The sequence below is a fragment of the Taurulus bubalis genome (assembly GCF_910589615.1).
Source record: "Taurulus bubalis genome assembly, chromosome: 4".
NCBI lineage: Eukaryota > Metazoa > Chordata > Actinopteri > Perciformes > Cottidae > Taurulus > Taurulus bubalis.
Genome location: NC_136592.1, coordinates 1,729,954 through 1,747,504, shown reverse-complemented (window position 1 = coordinate 1,747,504; position 17,551 = coordinate 1,729,954). Strand labels below are relative to the sequence as shown.

General features: G+C 45.7%; 1 protein-coding gene across 1 annotated transcript in view; it reads right to left on the bottom strand.

Moving 5' to 3' along the window:
* Positions 1 to 17,551, bottom strand: part of adamts17 (ADAM metallopeptidase with thrombospondin type 1 motif, 17) — a gene marked incomplete at its 5' end in the record, with an annotated part of 89,253 nt that overhangs the window by 45,060 nt on the left and 26,642 nt on the right. Inside the window, 4 exons of the mRNA XM_079217429.1 lie at positions 11,452 to 11,495; positions 13,510 to 13,667; positions 14,632 to 14,715; positions 15,976 to 16,148. Of these exons, the coding sequence (XP_079073555.1) occupies positions 11,452 to 11,495; positions 13,510 to 13,667; positions 14,632 to 14,715; positions 15,976 to 16,148 (459 nt within the window). The remainder of the gene's footprint in view (positions 1 to 11,451; positions 11,496 to 13,509; positions 13,668 to 14,631; positions 14,716 to 15,975; positions 16,149 to 17,551) is intronic.

Here is a 17,551-nt window from a genome sequence, read left to right as displayed (position 1 = left end):
CACGAACAGGACCGGTGATAAAGGGCAGCCCTGGCGGAGGCCAACACCCACCGGGAACGTGTCTGACTTACTACCGAGGATACGAACACAGCTCCTACTGCAGGCGTACAAAGACCGGATAGCCCGTGCCAACGGGTCCGGCACCCCATACTCCCGCAGCACCCCCCACAAAAACCCCCGAGGGACCCGGTCGAAAGCCTTCTCCAAGTCCACAAAGCACATGTAGACTGGTTGGGCAAACTCCCAGGACCCCTCCAGTAGTCTTGCAAGGGAAAAGAGCTGGTCCACTGTTCCACGACCGGGACGGAATCCGCACTGCTCGTCTTGAATCTGAGGTTCGACAAGCGGTCGGAGCCTCCCTTCCAGCACCCTGGCATAAGCTTTTCCCGGGAGGCTGAGCAGTGTGATGCCACGATAGTTTGAGCACAAACTATTTGCACAAACTTCTTGTAGATGGGAACCACCACCCCGGTCTGCCAGTCCATGGGCACTGTTCCCGATCCCCATGCGACACTGAAAAGGCGTGTCAACCAAGACAGCCCAACAATGTCCAGCGCTTTCAGCATCTCAGGGCGTATCTCATCCACCCCTGGCGCCTTGCCACCAAGGAGCTTTTTGACTACCTTAGCGACCTCTGCCAGGGATATGGGAGAAACCACCCCAAAGTCTTCCGGCGCTGCCCCCTCTCCGGGGGACATGTTAGCCGGGTTTAGGAGTTCCTCAAAGTGCTCTTTCCACCGCCCGACGATGTCCCCAGTCCGGGTCAGCAGTTCCCCCCCCCCGCTGAGAACAGCCTGGGGTAGGCCCTGCTTTCCCTTCCTGAGCCGTCGGATGGTTTGCCAGAACTTCCTTGAGGCCAACCGAAAGTCCTTCTCCATGGCCTCCCCGAACTCCTCCCATGCCCGAGTTTTAGCATCCGCGACCATCGCAGCTGCAGCCCTTCTGGCCTGCCGGTACCCGTCAGCTGCTTCAGGAGACCCCTGGGCCAGCCAGGCCCGAAAGGCCTCCTTCTTCAGTTTGACGGCTTCCCTCACCCCCGGTGTCCACCACCGGGTTCTCGGGTTGCCGCCACGACAGGCACCGATGACCTTCTGGCCACAGCTCCGAGCAGCCGCGTCCACAATAGAGGCTTTGAACATGGTCCACTCGGGTTCCATGTCCCCAGCCTCCCTCGGGATTTGTGAGAAGTTCTTCCGGAGGTGGGAGTTGAAGACCTCCCGGACAGGGTCCTCCGCCAGACGTTCCCAGTTCACCCTCACTACACGTTTGGGCTTGCCAGGTCTTTCTAGCCGACTCCCCCGCCATCTGATCCAACTCACCACCAGGTGGTGATCAGTTGACAGCTCTGCTCCTCTCTTCACCCGAGTGTCCAAGACATACGGCCGCAGATCAGATGATACGACTACAAAGTCGATCATTGATCTCCGGCCTAAGGTGTTCTGGTACCAGGTACACTTATGAGCCACCTTATGCTCGAACATGGTGTTCGTTATGGACAAACTGTGGCTAGCACAGAAGTCCAACAACAAAACACCATTCGGGTTCAGATCGGGCAAGCCGTTCCTCCCAATCACGCCCCGTTGAAGTCTCCCAGGAGAACTATGGAGTCGGCAGGCGGCGCCCTTTCCAGGACCCCTCCCACCAACTCCAAGAAGGCCGGATACTCCGAACTGCTGTTCGGTGCATAAGCACAGACAACAGTCAGAGCCTTACTCCCTGCAACCCGTAGGCGCAGGGAGGCGACCCTCTCGTTCTCGGGGGAAAACTCCAACATAGCGGCGCTCAGCCGGGGGCTCGTGAGTATCCCCACTCCCGCCCGGCGCCTCTCACCCTGGGCAACTCCAGAAAAGGACAAAGTCCAACCCTTCTCCAGGAGCTTGGTTCCAGAGCCCATGCTGTGCGTGGAGGTGAGCCCAACTAAATCTAGCTGGTACCGCTCCACCTCCTGCACCAGCTCCGGCTCTTTCCCCGCTAGCGAGGTGACGTTCCACGTCCCTAGAGCTAGTCTATGCTGCCGGCGATCGGCTCGCCCAGGTCTCCTGCCTGGCCCGCCGCCCGGTCTGCATAGCACCCGACCCCGATAATTCTCCCCGCGGGTGGTGGGTCCACAGGGTGACTGCTGCTCCATGTTGTTTCTTCGGGCTGAGCCCGACCGGGCCCCATGGGCGAAAGCCCGGCCACCAGACGCTCGCCGACGAGCTCCCCTCCTGGGTCTGGCTCCGGGAGGGTGCCCCGGTTTCCCTTGTCCGGGCGAGGTAACTTTAGTCCGTGGGCTGCAATTCATCAGGGTTTTTTGAATCGCTCTTAGTCTGGGCTCTCCCCCGAGACCTGTTTGCCTTGGGAGACCCTACCAGGGGCTGACGCCCCGGACAACATAGCTCCCAGGATCACTGAGCCACTCAAACTCCTCCACCACGTTAAGGTGGCGATTCATTGGAGGAGCCAAAAGTAAACACCACATCAATATGGCCACAGCTCTGCGTTGGGCCAGAGGTATGTTGAACCAGATTACAGGAATCAGTAATATTTAAAAACTCAACTGCAGTTGAATTTTATCTATGTGTCGGTTAGAATCACCAAAGAGGATGATCTTATCATATTTTAATATAACTGTATAACTCTATAAAAAAAATCTGATTTTTTAAATTAACAGCAAGGCCTCCACCATAACCAGTAAACCGAATACTCATAATTCGGGTGGCATAATTCACTCATTCATCCAAACTCGTCATAAATTAATTTAAGATTAAAGTTTTGTTGGACAAAGACCTTATGAAAGCAAGCTTAGCGTTTATGGATCATAATGAATCGGTCTTAAATTTGCGTAAAATGTTGGGTACTTAAATGAGGGGAGACCCCCAAGACCCCCAAGTGCAGAGTGGAACAACGAGCACGGGGCGGGAGGAGGGCCCAGGTATGATCGGAGGAGGCCGTGATCTTTGGGCCCCCAGTGACAGCAGAGGGGACGGAGGAGGCCGGGGCTCCCAAGCCAGAAGAGGGAAACCATGCGGGTTGAGGATATCGTGTCCCAGTGGCGACGGCAGCGGCACAAGGAACAGCGATATCAGGCACTCGGGTACAGATTGCATCGGCTTGTGTTGGTCCGAAGATGATGGTATCCATCACCCATCGGCTCTATGGATCTGGTGCAGCCGGGAGATTCTCTCTTCCAACTCTGCAATCTTATCAGCCAGGCAAAGGCAGCTGACTCAGCCGGATGGAGAGCTCAGTAGAGCCATAGATGGACACGTAGACCCGCTGTGAGGCGGTTTAAATGAATTGCCTGGTAAAGTTCTGAGCAGCTAGCGAGTGCTAGCCTCCTAGCTTTTAGCTAGGTAATGTATCAATAGCAGTGGTGAACACAGTACCTCTGGCTTCATGAAACAGTTGTTTTACAAAATCATTGGCAATACTGCCAGAGGTTAGAAAGTCACAGAAGTTGCCGCTCTGCGAAAACCCATTTAGTCCAAAGAAGGATATTCCAACGTTTAATGCGCTGCAGCCTTGCGTCTCACACTGATGACGTCAGTCTTCAGAGTATCTGCCTTCACATCAGTCTTCCAGCACCATCACTACCAGAACTGACAATACTTGCACCTAATTTCCTTTTGAATATAACAGCAATCCCATTGCATCTATTCAAAGCAGAAGAGTAAGCAGCACACTTGTAGAACCTGTTATGTGAACATCATTCATCTTCCAATCTGTTACTAGGATCATAGCAATCGAGACATCCTTACGTTTGAGGAATTCTAAACATTTGGTGAATTTAACTAGCGAGTTTATGCTCCGGACATTCCACGACATTACATTAAAGGGTTTATTCATAGTCAAGTGTGTGAACCTATAGTCAGAAAAATAGCTACCTTTCAAATATGAAATAAAAACAATGATATAATGATCTTTACATGAACAGCAAGGCTTTGGCAACAAGCACACAGAAACTATGTAACACTGTTATCTACAAATTATGAGATAACATGCTGCAATAACAATAGTAAAGCAGAGCAATTCAATTAAAAGCTCTGGGTCACATCAGCCAGTTTAGTCCACTGTCCGGATTAGTTTGACTCTCGCGTCAGCAGATGCGTTGGGTAGATTGGAGGAGGACTCGCTCTGGGTGTGGAGACCGGTCAAATGTAGACATAAACCTCTCAGCATCCACTACATTTTCAAAGAAGTTTAGCGTCCTGTTATGCTTAACTTTCAGAATTGCTGGATATTTCATAAACGGGCGCAGTCCTCTCTGAAAGATTTGTTTCTTCACACCGTCGAAGGATCTTCTCAACCGAGCGGTTTCATGACTGTAGTCCAGGAAAATCCTCATTTGGATGTCTTTGTGTTGACGATGTTATCTCTGTCCTGATATCGAAGTAATCGTAAGATCAGCGTCCGGAGACGATTGGTCTTTTCCCTGGCTTATGTAAATGTGGTGAGCCTGTTGAATTTCCTTCCGCTCCCCAGTAGAGAGGGATCCACACTGGTGAATGACATTTTAACCTTCCGCAGATTCCTCTCGGCCAGCAAGTGAGATGTTACATCTCGGTGATCTGTCTTCCATCTCAGTGAGTTTCTGGTGAAGACTCAGGTCACTACCCACATCGTGTTTAGCCGCTCTCATGTGAGCTGTCGTAGCAGCCTCTCTCCCTCGTAGGGTTTCACCAACCTCGGCTTGATGAGTAATATCCTGGCTAAGTTTGGCAACTGCCGACTTTGAGGATTCAATCATTGCCTTTAGGGTTTGAATTTCACCAGAGAGCATATCCTCAACTGCCTCTCTCACCACCAACTTAACTCTCTGAGTCAACTGGACCGCTTGCTCTTGTGATGCCAACAAGATGCATGCATTGGATGGATCCTCCGGCTGTCCGTCTTGAGGGTCTTTTACAGTTGTGGGATCCTTCTGAGACCCCTTCTTCTGTCACACCCCTGTAACATGGTGTGTGACATCACATGGCTGTAACATGGTGTGTGACATCATATGGCTGTAAGATGGTGTGTGACACCACATGGCTGTAACATGGTGTGTGACATCACATGGCTGTAACATGGTGTGTGACACCACATGGCTGTAACATGGTGTGTGACATCATATGGCTGTAAGATGGTGTGTGACACCACATGGCTGTAAGATGGTGTGTGACACCACATGGCTATAAGATGGTGTGTCACACCACATGGCTATAAGATGGTGTGTGACACCACATGGCTGTAAGATGGTGTGTGACACCACATGGCTGTAAGATGGTGTGTGACACCACATGGCTGTAACATGGTGTGTCACACCACATGGCTGTAAGATGGTGTGTCACACGGCCTTGTTTGATGCCGTTACTGTACAGACGGTAACCAGATGAACGATCTTAGAATGAAGGTGAATCCATCCGTTTTCCGTAACCTCTGATCCTGCTCAGGGTGGAGCAGACCCCAGCTGATGTTAGGTGAAGGCATTGGTTGAAAACCTCACATCTTTTTGTCTCGTGTTTTCACAGTGAGTGAAGACAAAATAAATCAAGAATAAAGGCTTTGGCTATCTCATGGACAGCCTTTTCTCTCCATTAAAGTTTGTTTTAGGGTGCAAAGGTTCAAGGTTATTTTGTACAGATTGTAATGCCCTCTGAAACTAATCTGTGATTCGTGATACTGGGCTCTACGGATTAATTCAATTTTAATAAATGGTTATTTCCTTTCTTTGAAAAACAACGTTTTGCTACTTGAAGACATATGAACTAAAAAAAATGAAACAATCAGTAGTTTGAAAGAATGAAAAATAGGAATTCTTATTAATTTACAACTGACATGTGGATGATATTAAATGATATGATGATACATTGTATTTGTATAGCGCTGTAAACTCAAGGCACTTTACATGGTGAAAACAGAAATGAAAATGACAGTGCTGAGGCCAGATGACAGTGCACCATGTTACATGACTGGAGAAGACTTGCTGAACACTTTCATTTGGACAGTTACGACAGACAAAAGGATTTGTGGTGACAGCTCTTTCCTTTTTGAATGCTTTGCTTCATCTAACCATAGATATTAACCTCTTAACATTCCTGTAAAATTTTATGAAAAACGCCTATCCAGGTATACCCAAAGTAAATTGGAAGCAGTACTTGAACTATTTGGAGTAAATGCATGGTCTTGGTGTCTTTTGAAAGGTAACAATCTGAAGCTTTTTTCCCTTAATAGTCAGAATCACTTTAAGTGCTGCTGACACTGAGTTAAATGAGTTTGAACACACTAAAGTATAAGGTTTTTATTTCCGCCTGAACATTTATTTGTAAATAGATGCATGTAGATATGCATGTAGATAAATGGGACTTATGGACTGGAAAACACAATGGGATCATAGCTTGAAGCCTTTTCTCGTCTAAGTAAAAAGCAGATAACAATATCACAGAAAATTAATATTTTACACATGTTTTTCTAATGAAATGTCTAGGCGTTTTTTCATTTTGAGACTGAAAATATTCATGATATATACACTATATACCTATTAAAAAGGCTTATAGTCTTGCAAACTTATAGAGGCACTATTCATATGTACAACCAATATTTCTGACACAGAGAAAATTAAGTATAAATGCATTTTTATGCTAATTCAATGACAGACTGAGGATCTATGAGCAGAAGTCTGTTCTGGTGAAGCTGAAGAGTGTTGGGATCATCTCCACCCCCTCTTTTTTAGTCCCGTTGTTTAGGGAATTTCATTGGCTGTACGAAACACCTGTCATCTGAGCTGTACGACGTGACAGGCTTGAGCCACGTAAAAAAATAGAGGCTGAGCCTGAACTTCAACGTAGCTTCTGGTTGGGTAATGTAGCCTGTCAGTCAGGACATGAAGCTTCTATTGGTTCAAGTGGGGTATCATTGGAAACGTTAGATTTCGGCGGTCATTTTGCTGCCGAGTTTGTAGCTGTGCTCTCATGCAAACGTAATTTTTTTCCGTTTTTCGTTCATATCTTCCAGCTGATATGAAATGATGCAACTGATGATGCAATATTGGTGGATATTTATGGATGTAATCATGTGTTTTGGACTAAATCTTTTATGGGATTTATTTTTATTGGACCTTTACGACGTAACAACGCCGTTTTTGTTGGAATGTTATGGATTTATGGATCAATATGAGGCGTCATCGGTGAGTTGCCTGGATTTTGCTATCGTTTGTTTGTGTGTTGTTGTCTGACAAAAGTCTTGTTTGTAGCTGCTGTGGTGGTCTGGTCTTGAAACGGGTTACACAGCTGGAATCACAAGAATCATAGGTTTCCAGAAACATATGGCACTCGTACTGAACTATAAATAGGGGGTACAGTGTACACTAGAATGTACAGGAAAAGACGCCCGCGGGGGGGCAGAACGTTAACAGGTTTTAAGCCAGACTGTTCCAAAGTCAGTTTTCCATGTCAGTGGCTCAATGCTAAGGAATAAAACACTCAACAATAAAAAATTAGATTAGATCAATATTTGGCCTGTACGTCCAGAAGTTGTAGAACAACAATTGTGTTTGAAGTAACAGAAGGACTCTGTAAGTATTCTTCAAATGAAATGGTTTGAACAAGATGTTGTCCAACCACGTGTAACGTCAAAAGCATTTATATTTTACTTTTACTCTACTGCTGCATCCCACCAATCTCTCCATGCACTGTGTGTGTTTAGCATGTCTCTATAGTGTCAAAGTGATGAATCATACATCACTCATAATTTCTTCACAAGAACAGTTAAACAATGTAATGTTATGTTATATGGACTTTCTTTCTAGTCTTCTGACTACTCAAGGTGCTCGAGTACACTACATGCCAACATTCACCCGTTTACACACACGTCCATACGCCAATGACAGAGGGACACTTTTCCACCAGGATCTCATCTACAGTCATAGTTTTTAAGAGTTTGAGCGGGATGTTTAAACTTCCTGCAAAACGCACAGGAAAAGCTTACTGACGCGTTACGCTTCATGTTGGAGTATGGAAACCAACAACCAGCCGTTCTGTATTTCTGAAAATAAACATAAACCAGTGTGCTCCTGCTTTTGATGAACAGATGAATCAGGTCCAGAAGTATTTGCAGGATTTTAAATAAAATCCACCACCACTGGATATTCTTACCTGGGCAAACCACGCCCTGATGGCCGTGGAGGAGTAATCGCCGCTCTTTATCGCCAACAGATAAAGACCAGCCTGACTACCATCCAAACTCCATCTTTATTTGAACACCTGACATTCAAGCTTTCTGGTCCTAAAAACTGGATCTGCTAATCCTCCACTAACCGACCGGCCACTCTCCCACTTCTCAGATCTTAATAAATGCATATCTGGCATGAATACTCCAATATGCGACCTGGACCCCATCCCTTCCACTTTAGTCATGGCCTGTCTCCCGTCCCTCCGCCCGCTCCTCCTCTCGGTCATCAACTCCTCCCCGTCTACTGGCTCCTCCTCTCGGTCATCAACTCCTCCCTGTCTACTGGCTCCTCCTCCCTGTCATCAACTCCTCCCTCTCTACTGGCTCCTCCTCTCTGTCATCAACTCCTCCCTCTCTACTGGCTGCTCCTCTCTGTCATTAACTCCTCCCTCTCTACTGGCTCGTCCTCTGTCATTAACTCCTCCCTCTCTACTGGCTCCTCCTCTCTGTCATTAACTCCTCCCTCTCTACTGGCTCCTCCTCTCTGTCATTAACTCCTCCCTCTACTGGCTCGTCCTCTGTCATTAACTCCTCCCTCTCTACTGGCTCCTCCTCTCTGTCATTAACTCCTCCCTCTCTACTGGCTCCTCCTCTCTGTCATTAACTCCTCCCTCTCTACTGGCTCCGTCCACCTCACTTGTCACACCGATCCTCAAAAAACCTGGCCCGGATCGTGACATCCTCAACAACTATCGACACTTCTTCAATCTCCCTTTTTTGTCTAAAATTCTTGAATGCACCGTTGCCAACCAACTCAAAACCCACCTGGACTCCAACCGACTGTATGAACCATTTCAATCCGGACTCAGATCTCACCACAGCACAGAAACTGCCCGAATCAACGTCAGCAACGACCTCCTCCTCCTCTCTGATGACCACGCCCTCAACATGCTCATCCTAGGCCTTTGACACATCAACCACTCCATCCTCCTCTCCCGTCTTGACTCCTCCTTCCACCTCACTGGCTCAGCCCTCTCCTGGTTCAAGTCATACCTCTCTGTCCACCAACAGTTCATCATCATCAATAAATCCAAGTCTGACAGCCCCGGTCCCTCAAGGTGTTCCCCAAGGTTCAGTACTCGGCCCCCTCCTCTTCCTCCTCTCCTTGCTCCCCCTTGGTAACACCATACACCATCACAGTCTCCATAGCCACTGCTACGCCGATGACACACAGCTCTCCATCACACCCACTACCCACTCCACCCTCACCTGCCTCACAGATATAAAGACCTGGATGCAAGCCAACTTCCTCAAACTCAACAGCGACAAATCTGAAATGCTTATCACCTTCATCATCTCCATCCTCATCATCGGCCCTAAATCACTCAACAAATCCACCACAACTACTCCCTCTGCATCGATGACCTCTCTTCCTGCCTCAACACATCTGTCACCTTGGTGTCATGTTTGATCCAACGCTCTCCTTTGAACGCCACGTCAAGCACATCACAAACAAATAATCACCTGTCTATGCCCCTCCCTCTCCCCTTCAGCCACAGAAACACTCATCCTCCAGTGTCTCAACTCGGCGGCTAAATTGACCAAGCTTAGTATCATAAAATAATATATACATCATACCATTCATATACTGATGCCAAACAGTTGTACATGTCCCTGTCCTCTGATGATCTCAGCCTGTTTGCTATCTACAACTGTGTTAATGATATCAATTGCTGTATGTTGGTCCTAAATCCAGAAACAGGAAACGTATTTACTCAATTCTCCAACCTAATCTATGAATGACTTAATGGTTTGGCTCCTCAGTACTTTCTGACTGTAACCTAATCCCTCAGGCCACCAGGAAGAGGTCTTCTAGCTGTACCAGAGCTAGATGCATTCAGGTGCACCGTCCTGCTGTCTGGGACGAGCCGCCTGCAGACTTGATGCCCACATTCAAGCAGCCTTAGAACCTTCCTATTCTCATGGTCTTTGCTGTGTGTGTGTATGTATTTGACTGACTATATGTTAGGCTTATTGATGTATCTTATTGATGTGTTAGGTAGAACTTATTGATGTGGTAGGTAGAACTGAACCTTTTGTTTAGACAGCATGTAAGTCTTCCAGGAAGCTGTATCTTACATCATAGCAGCTTAAATCACACCTCTGTCTGGTGCTTTATGTGCTTCAGGGAGCTGTCTTCAAATACATATTCCAGATGTTCAATACAATTTTTGGCACACTAACCAAGTTAGTGATGTATTTCTAAGTATAAGTCCAAATTGGGAAACTTGAATAGAATGTTTTGATCCATTGAATCCCTCCAAAACCAGATCTCTTCAAAGACATGTTGGCACAGAACAGATGGCACATGTTGATACACGTCCCATCTGTTCAGGTTAATGTCTGCCCTTTGTGTGTGGAGCCGATTCCAGCTGACATTGGGCGAAGGTAGGGTTCACCTGGACAGGCCGCAGACTCATAGAGACAACCACTCAATGTAGTCACCAATTAACCTAAGGGGCATGTCTTTGGACTGTGGGAGGAAGTCGGAGAACCCGGAGAGAACCCTCGCTGCCATGGGAGAACATGCACACACAGAAGGGCCCCCAGCCAAACCAGGCCCTGCTGTGAGGCAACGCTTTCATAACTTCAGAGCGTTATAAAGTTCAAAAGTCAAAATGTATTGAAAAACATATACGTAATCATTTCCAAAATTCACAACGTGTTTTTTCTTGTATTTCTTAATATTCTGCTTCATTCCATATTGGTTGGCGTTTAGCCTTTAAAAAAAAATTTTTTACTGGGGTCAAAGATGTTTTCCAGCATCACACCTGGACTTGAAAAACACAGCATCCATAATACCCAGGACATGTAGCAGTCAAACTTCATATTTTACTGTCAAATTATCATATTGAGTGACTACTTTATTGCCTTGTCAAGGGAGAAGTCAAATATAAAACGCATCATAATGAAACCAAGGTTGAATATCTCGTAAACAATCACATTTGGCTGCAAAATATTTACTCAAATGTAGAATTTTTAAGACCTTTGGTTTCTAAAGCATTTAAAAATGAATTGACGTTTGTGACATCCTCAGACATGTTGATAGTGCCCTTATTATTCAACCATGTGACATTATGTCTTAAAAGCCCTGAGCGGCTGCACAGCGCCTTCTCACAAAGTTCAGAGGACCACGAGCACGACCACGACAATGACAATGACCACGACCACGACAATGACAATGACCACGACCACGTGCAGAGCCTTCGCATGAGTGAGTGAGTGAGTGAGTGAGTGAGTGAGTGACAAAGCGGTACTCACCCACAGTATCACAAGGTTCATCTTTATGAACGCAGAAGTCTGTCCTGAAAGAGAAACAAGAGCAAGTTAGCAACATGTATGAACTGATGCCACAGTCATTGTATTGATATGAGGAATGTATTCATGTGTAATACACCCACACGAGACAGATGTCTGCTTGACAGCATGTTGTCAAAGTGAATTGTTAAGATGGTTGTAACGTACGTAACTTGTAACTACAGCCTAAATGAGTGAAGCATAGCAATGTCTGGTGCTGGTCCCCAGAGGAAGCCTTGAGCACTGCGAGCTGTTCTGGTTGTCAGATGCTGGCCAGACTCACTCATTTATACTTATTATTATTATTCGTTTTTTCCATAATTGGAATTATATTTAGTATTTTCAGTGGGATTTTCTGTCCATGAAGTAAATCGAGTGAAGATGAGTGTGTTCTGAGTTGACTGCACCATGATGTTGCTCCTTGGCTCTTTAGGCTCTGGTGTATGACGTAAGAGATGCTGACCACATGTCCACACATCAGTCCATGCTGCATAACGAGTATTTAAGGTGCACTTCTTACTTCACCAATACAAAGTCAAACCTGTATCTGTGCTCACAGCAGAGGTTCTGAAATATAATTATGAATTGCATTCATTCAAATGACTTTAAATTCCACAATTGTCGAAACCCCATTGGTCACCACGATAACAACACAAACAAAACAATAATCCCATGTACTCCAGCGTACAACATTTTATGACCATTAGTAGATAATACATTCTTTTTCGTATTCTTTTTTGTCAAATTTCAAATTAATCTTTGATGATCCACTTCAGGTTTCTCGACAAAATTAATTCTGAATATGCAATTCTAATTGGCTGCCGGTTCCATTGGTTCCTAACAATTGACAGCAGTAGTTCCAGGTATGTCCATCTACCGTTCTGAATGAATGCTCTGGCTGTAGCGCCACTCCTCCGCTGGGTCGTCCTCTGAACACCACAGGGAGGCGACTGCAGCACGAAGAAGTAACTTCCACTCTGAACGTACATCTTCACTGCTGTCACAGGAGATCATCTCACATCACTCTCTGCTCCAGGCTGTGGCCCGCAGTACCAGCGCCTCTCCTCTGGGGACAATGACATGGCTGACAGCTAGCTAGCTTCCTTGTTAAGGACACTGTCAAAGGATATGAACTTGTTGTCAACCTCAATGTAATTGACTCAGAGTCTTGCTAGCATAGCATTAGACTTCTGGCCTGTATTGAGCCAAGCGACTGCTCCCAAGTCGTCTCTAAGGTCCTATTCCTAGAGCAGTGAATCACGATTCCATTGCATGAACACTTTATGGGATGGTAACGATTGTTCCAGTATTAGACTGGGTTACCAGGGAAACAGAGGAAGGGCTTGTGAAAATGAAGGATTTTGGTTGCAAAGTAGAAACATGTTGAGGGATACAGTCAGTGTTTCACACCATGGGGTCATGGAACCAAACAGACCACCTCCAGAACAAAAGGCCACAGTATTCATGACAAGATAGCATCCGACAGCAGCGCTCATTAAACTAAGGAGTCCTTCCACCCACTCCTCGCTGGGCAGGAGTCATTACCTACAGCAGGTAATAACAGATAATCCCAAATTAGGAATGTGTCATGTTGTGCCAGATGCAGACATCCACACCAATACGTTCAGTTTAAAACTAAAACCATCTCCGTCCACAATGTTTCAGCATGGTCTACAAAATGATTTCCATCCATAACAGCGAGCCTGAAAACGAATATCACATGAATATTCACATGTACTGACATGCGAAGGCCGGCGTGAACAAGAAGTAGTTTAGATGCTTAGTTACAGAAAATAAGACGAGCATTATAGTAGATTTAGTGGATGAAAGGTATTGCTTGAAACTTGAGATCTTCCTCTATAAACTCAAGATCTATAGTTCAGGATTAGATTTGGCATGTAGTGTTAGAAGTAATTTGAATAAATGAATGTGTTATATAATGAAGACGTAATCATGGGCTGACATTTACTTCATTATTACCATTCATGAGCGGTCATTGGATGAGGAAGAGCTGCTCCATACCTGGTGACCAGCACAGCCGTGTCCACTGGGGGGACGTCCCCTCGTCCACCAGGGACATGGTTGGTGCCGAGGTAGCGCCGCCTCCCAAACTCTTGATACTGCCAATGACAAAAGCTCTCCAGAGACCTTTCTCCATGATGGCTCACCTTGAGCCGTTCCTGAAGAAAGACACCGAGCAGACTCACTGTTGCTTTAAATCTCCATCACGGAGTCAGAGGAGGCCGACACACTCTGAGATGTGCACTACATTTAACAAACATTTTATAAACATTTCTTTAAGAAAACCATTGCACTCAGACAGTTGTTTTTCTATTGAAGTAATGCAGGAACTGTCACCGAGTCTTTCATGCATGACTCTATGCAGCCGACCCGTTCACTTTGCTCTCCACTAAACCCGTGGCTTCATGAAAACAAGGTTTTTCTAACAAGAGAAGCAGTGGTGAATTTGTAATGACGCCACTGTAGTGCAATGTGTTCACTTAGTTTATGATCGTAATAAGCAAAGGAAAGGAAAGAGCGGTCTGTTTGGCGTGGCAGAAAACAAGAGTCCTTTTCCCTGACCGGCAATGTTTTAATACAGTATTCTATTTTTTGCTTTTTGACTTTTTAATATTTTACTGAATGTTCTTAATTGTTTGTAAATTTTGTTTTCTTCTGCATTTTGTTTTAAAGCTTTTATGTGAAGCCCTTTGAATGGCCTTGATGTTGAAAAGTGCTAAATAAACTTCATGTGCTGGCATTATGCTCATTTTACATGTGTGAGGAACTCATTTGAAGTTAATCTGATAACCATACAAAGTCTACCGTCAGTAACTTCCTTTTACCAGTAGGTGGCGCTGTGGCCATCATAACAAGTTGGCCCTCCAGGCCTGGAGTCTCAAACATGTGAAACTAGGAAGATGTGACCATGGAGCTGAGTTACATCAGTTCATTTGTTCATGGCGAAGGATCGGCGTTCACCGAGCCGCCGCGTCCGTCTGAACTCTTCTCAAACCTTTTTAGGAACTCATAAACCTTCACATGCTTGGTGACCTAAGTATTAATACAAAGTTATGTTTACCACAGTTATGTTTTTAGGGTCTAGAGAGTTGAAGAGGAATCAAAAAGGGTTCAAAGTCTTACTGGGCGGCTGTGAAGCAACACCAGCTTGGTGACGCGGATGTTGATCCTGACTCCCAGACTCTGATGGTGGAACATGTTGTAGACCTGCAAGAGGAGGAGCAACACACACACACTGCAGGCTTCACCAACCAGGAAGAGGAGGAGCAACACACACACACACTGCAGGCTTCACCAACCAGGAAGAGGAGGAGCAACACACACACACACACACTGCAGTCTTCACCAACCAGGAAGAGGAGGAGCCTTACATATTTGACTGTGACACAATTTTTCTATTTATTTCTAATTTTCTAAATGACCCAGTCAATATGTGGTTGAAGTGTAGACTTTCAGCTTTACTTCAATAGATAGAACAAAACTATCACATTAATGGTTTAGGAATGACATCCAGTTGTACACAGTCCTCCACAAGCCCAGAGGCTCACAGGTAAATGTACAACTGTCAGGTGAGGCCTGTTCCCTGTGTCATGACATATTAAGCAGATTAAGTGCTGAGTTTGCACCTGGTAGCTGCTCCAGAGAACTCTCAGCATGAGGACCAAAGAGCTCAATGCAAGTGAAGGAGGCATAAAAAGACTCAGACTCCACAAACCTATCAGCAGATAGCAGAAACATCAGGATCGACCAAATCAACAGTTTGGTACATTTCTACAAATAAGGAATGTACTGGCAAGCTCACCAACACCAAAGGCCCGGAAGACCACGGAAGACATGTGAAGTAGACGAAGCAGAATTATTTCCTTGGTGAAGAATAGCCTTCATAACATGAACACTGAGGTCCAGAAGAACCTTCATAACATGAACACTGAGGTCCAGAAGAACCTTCATAACATGAACACTGAGGTCCAGAAGAACCTTCATAACATGAACCCTGAGGTCTAGAAGAACCTTTATAACATGAACACTGAGGTCCAGAAGAACCCTTCATAACATGAACACTGAGGTCCAGAAGAACCTTCATAACATGAATACTGAGGTCTAGAAGAACCTTCATAACATGAACACTGAGGTCCAGAGTACTCTGGAGAAGAGAGGCGTGTCTTTGTCAAAGTCTTCAGTCAAGAGAGGCATTCATGAGTCTGAATACAGAAGGTTTGCAACAAGGTGCAAACCACTGAAGAACAGGAAGGCCAGACTAGACTGGACCAGAACACATCTGAATGAGCCGGTTCTTCTAAATAATAAATGTAATGTCTGAAGTATACTCTCTTTGTCTCTAGAAAGAAAAAACATCAACACACCAGGTGTGTCCAAACTTTTGAGTGGTACTGTACATACAAGTTTAGGTCTACATGTTCATTTCCTGTTTGAAGAATGAGCCTGATTTATTCCTCGCATTATTACCATGTTCATGACTGTGAGCAAGAAGCGCTGTGCCGCCTCCGCCCCGTGGTACTGCACCATGTCGGAGTCTGCCACCACCACCGTCTCCACAGAGTATGCTTCCTGCAGGCCGATGAGGCTTCTCTTCACGCGACCCTCCTTCCCCATTCTTGACATCATCTCCTTTTTCTTTTCTACCAAAAACAGGGAGAGAACAAGACAAGAAGTCCAAGGTTAGAAACACGACGGCAGAGGTTAAAGTAGCACAGGGACTCACGGTTCTGTGACTGAAGAGCTTTTTCAGTTGTTTCATGGAGCGGTGTACTGAGCTGGGCAGGGGGACCAGACGGCTTTTGTTTTGAAGGTCCTTTTAGTTCTTCAGAGGCTCCTCTTGTCACCAACATCACTGATGCTCAGTAGACGGGTACCAATGATGTCATGGTCTTAATCCCTCCTGTCCTGATCCGTGCACATCCCATGTCCCTTTGTAATGTTTGCAGTCAGGATGCTTTATTGCTCGGCTGTAAAAGTGAACAGGAACTTCTTAAAACCTTTTGAAAACCAAACCCATTTTTAGGCCTCTGCTTGAAACTACTAGGGCTATTTGAATAATGCTGGTGTTTTAATAAAAAAGGTACACATGTGAGATTTAGTTCAGATGGGTAAATATCAGTCTATATGTTACTGGTTAAGAGTAAATGAAGATGACAGACAGCAAAAATGAAAAGGTTTCAGTTCTGCGTAGAATAAAAGCAATTTCACTTGTATATTACTTATGGTAATACATCCAAATACAGGAGTTTGGGGCTTTTATTCATAAAATAAGCTATGATTTACAGTTTGATGTAACAATCGCTTAGTCTGCCCCCCTTAGGGGGGATTGGTTTTGAGTTGGGTGTCCTTTATGAGCTTCCTTCACCAGGATGGAGGACCAGGTCAGGTTGCTGCTGCTGTTGATCCCAGGAGATTACATGAGCTCAGTGGTGAGGGACCAGGCTGCTGGACATGTCTGATGTGCTGGAGAAGCAGCTTCTCAAAGGACTTCCTCTGGTCTGGCTTCTGCTGGCACATGTTGTTAGTATAAGACGGGGATGTGTACTCATAGGTACTCTCCACAGGGGTCTCCTCACATCCTCTGAGGACACTAACAGTGGCCGGTCCTCTGGAGGTGGGGAGACTGACAGCTGACTCTTTGTTGAGGAGATCAAAGCTCATCTGGAGACGTGGCCTCCCACCTGATGGGGGCACTCTTACGTCTGTAGCCTGTGACGTTCTGGGTATCCTGCCACATGTCTGGAGGGTTGGTGGTGAGGTCTCAGGCCCAATCCCAATCTCCCCCTAAACCCTCAACCCTCAGGGACTTACTGACGGCAGCTTCTAAGTGGCTGAGTGTGAGAGGCTGTGAGGGCTTGGACTGTTGTGAATATGAATGGGACAGCACTTTGCTGCAACATATCACGTGACTACATAAAACAATATTATGTACAATTGTGTATTTATTGTATACTTTTTATTCACTGATTTGAACGTCTTCCTCACGAGATGAGAAGTCCTTTTTAATGATTTACTATTTACTCGTTTTTGTAAAAACGAAATG